The sequence below is a fragment of the Phalaenopsis equestris genome, unplaced genomic scaffold, assembly GCF_001263595.1.
Source record: "Phalaenopsis equestris unplaced genomic scaffold, ASM126359v1 Scaffold000096, whole genome shotgun sequence".
NCBI classification, from domain to species: domain Eukaryota; kingdom Viridiplantae; phylum Streptophyta; class Magnoliopsida; order Asparagales; family Orchidaceae; genus Phalaenopsis; species Phalaenopsis equestris.
Window position 1 is genome coordinate 553,622 of NW_018164538.1, and position 2,095 is coordinate 555,716.

Here is a 2,095-nt window from a genome sequence, read left to right on the forward strand (position 1 = left end):
CTAGGCTGATAGGCGTAGGGCAAGGGATAAGAGTAAGAAGAAGACGACGAGGGCTCAGCAACAGAGCCGTAGTGCACTTTCTCAGGACTTTGCACGCGCTGCTCGAAAGAAACGGAGGTAGGAGGCGGATTGCTGCGCGCGTAGTGGACGTTGAAAAAGGTTGGTCCGCCAAGGAGTTCATGGTGATCGGGGTGGAAATGAACAGGGGAGTCGCCATCGGAGTGTTGAAGAGAGTCGCCGTCCGAGTCGGACTCATCGGAAGAATGGAAATGAATGTGTGAGCCAGACTGAGATCGGGAGTGGGAGTGAACTGCAGCCGCAGCCGCCGCCGCCGCCGCCGAAGGAGAGGATCGCCCTTTCGCTGCGCTGGAAGCGAAAGGACAGGCGATCCCTGCAAGTGGGCTCCAACGTCGAGCATCCGATGAAGTGCGACGCCGAAGGAACAGAGCGAGTCGGCGTACTCCGCGTGCGCGTCCGCGAGAGCATAGCGGTGGCGAATAGCTTCGGCGAGAAGTTCGGATCGGTCGCGGCAAAGAGCAACTGCATTCAGCTCCTCGAGCTTCGAACCACCGCAGCCCATCGGAAAAACCAGAAAAGGAACCCGCTTTGGGAGTTACGGCGACCGTGAGAACGGATGGGCTCCAGAACAATCACATCACATGCGTGATGAGAGATCTAGGGTTTTTAGGGTGGTAGGAGGGCTGGAATGGGGAAGGGGAGAGAAAGGGGGGGAGAAGAGGGGGAATCTTCTTTAGCTTTAGTATGCCAGCGCGGAGCGCATCGTCGGGTTGCAGAATGGTAAAAGCCAAACAAAAACCATAGCTTTGCCCTTTGGATAATAGGAGGGCTCTCCTCTCTCTGCTTCTCTTACTGTAGTTCATAAAGCGGGCACAGTACCTTCCCATTTTACCGTTTTGAGATTTGGGAGAAACAAATAGCGGACGTGGCGCCGGAGGTTGCGGGAGAAACAGGGCCACGGCACAACAGTGGGCGACGCTTCGTTGACGGAGATGTCGTTGGATCCTTAGATATTTACAATTGCCACTATCGGTGTTTTGCATTGATTACCCTCATTTTGTGTTTTGATGTCGTTACATTGTCTTAGGCATGTTTGAGGCAACTCTGGATTAATAATAAACGGCTGCCGAACAATAGCAGTATGTCCTTGTAAATTTTTGAAGTTGCATTCAAAATTTCTTGTGATGGGCTAGGGTCTTTGAAGTATGAAACCACTAACTATGAGATCTGACTTCTCAGAAAAGGTGCTCCCCCCATATTTTTTTTTTCAACCTGCGGATGCTCTGAAATGCTCGAGGACTCAACTTCATAGAGGTCTGGGTTGGGGCCTTCATTGGAATCACTTGTTTGATCAGCTCCCAAATGATTGGGGATGCCACCAAACCCAACTTCACTGGGGGCACACGCACTGTTGTTCGATGTCACAATGACTCCAAACATACGATTCAACTTCTCCAATTTATGATTGATTCTACTGTATTTAATTTTTTTTACAACATACACCACCTAAAAATAAATATAACATGTTTTGAAAACATATAAAAAATTGACAAAAATATGGAACATTTAAAAATGCTCAAATCTTGTCTCTCTGCCCACCACTCTTCGAAAACATCAATCGCTCGCTTTACTGGATTCCATGTCATGCACATTGATGCTCGTTTTAATTCCTTCCAGATTTTTCAATCCATCTTGAGCTAATCCAACTTATTTTTAAATGCATCTTATCATACTATTTGTCTGTATTTTTCTTGAATTTTTTAATAATATTTTGCAATTCTTCATTGTTGAAATAAGTAGTTGGCATATTTTCTATTTCCACCTCTTTAGAACAAATGTTACAAAATATTAAATTTATCTCTTTATTTGATATTGTAAATGAAACGACCTCTTATTTCTTAACCATTGTATTACTAGCATGAAAAAAAACTAGTTAACATAAATGGGATTTCCGTAATATTGCAACTCAAAAAAATAAAAAAAATGGAATGCTACAATACCATCAACAATGCCACAATCTCTACATACTAGCACATCAAAACACCAACACATGCACTACACCTTCGCCACCACCTTC

At 45.2% G+C, this 2,095-nt stretch overlaps 1 protein-coding gene across 1 annotated transcript; it reads right to left on the reverse strand.

The window, feature by feature from the left end:
• Positions 1 to 81: 81 nt before the first annotated feature.
• On the reverse strand, positions 82 to 1,001 carry LOC110020402. The gene is made up of 2 exons (XM_020718489.1): positions 215 to 1,001; positions 82 to 132 (listed from the first exon to the last, which is right to left on the reverse strand). Exons 1-2 carry the CDS (start codon positions 578 to 580, stop codon positions 82 to 84), a joined length of 417 nt encoding a protein of 138 aa, XP_020574148.1. The 5' UTR covers positions 581 to 1,001.
• Positions 1,002 to 2,095: the final 1,094 nt, after the last annotated feature.

Excerpts from the sequence above, each read along its gene's own strand:
- LOC110020402 (XM_020718489.1), bottom strand. The coding sequence starts at position 580 with ATGGGCTGCGGTGGTTCGAAGCTCGAGGAGCTGAATGCAGTTGCTCTT. Across the intron at positions 133-214 it reads CTCTCTTCAACACTCCGATG|CAATCCGCCTCCTACCTCCG; the intron begins GCGACTCCCCTG and ends CTACGCGCGCAG.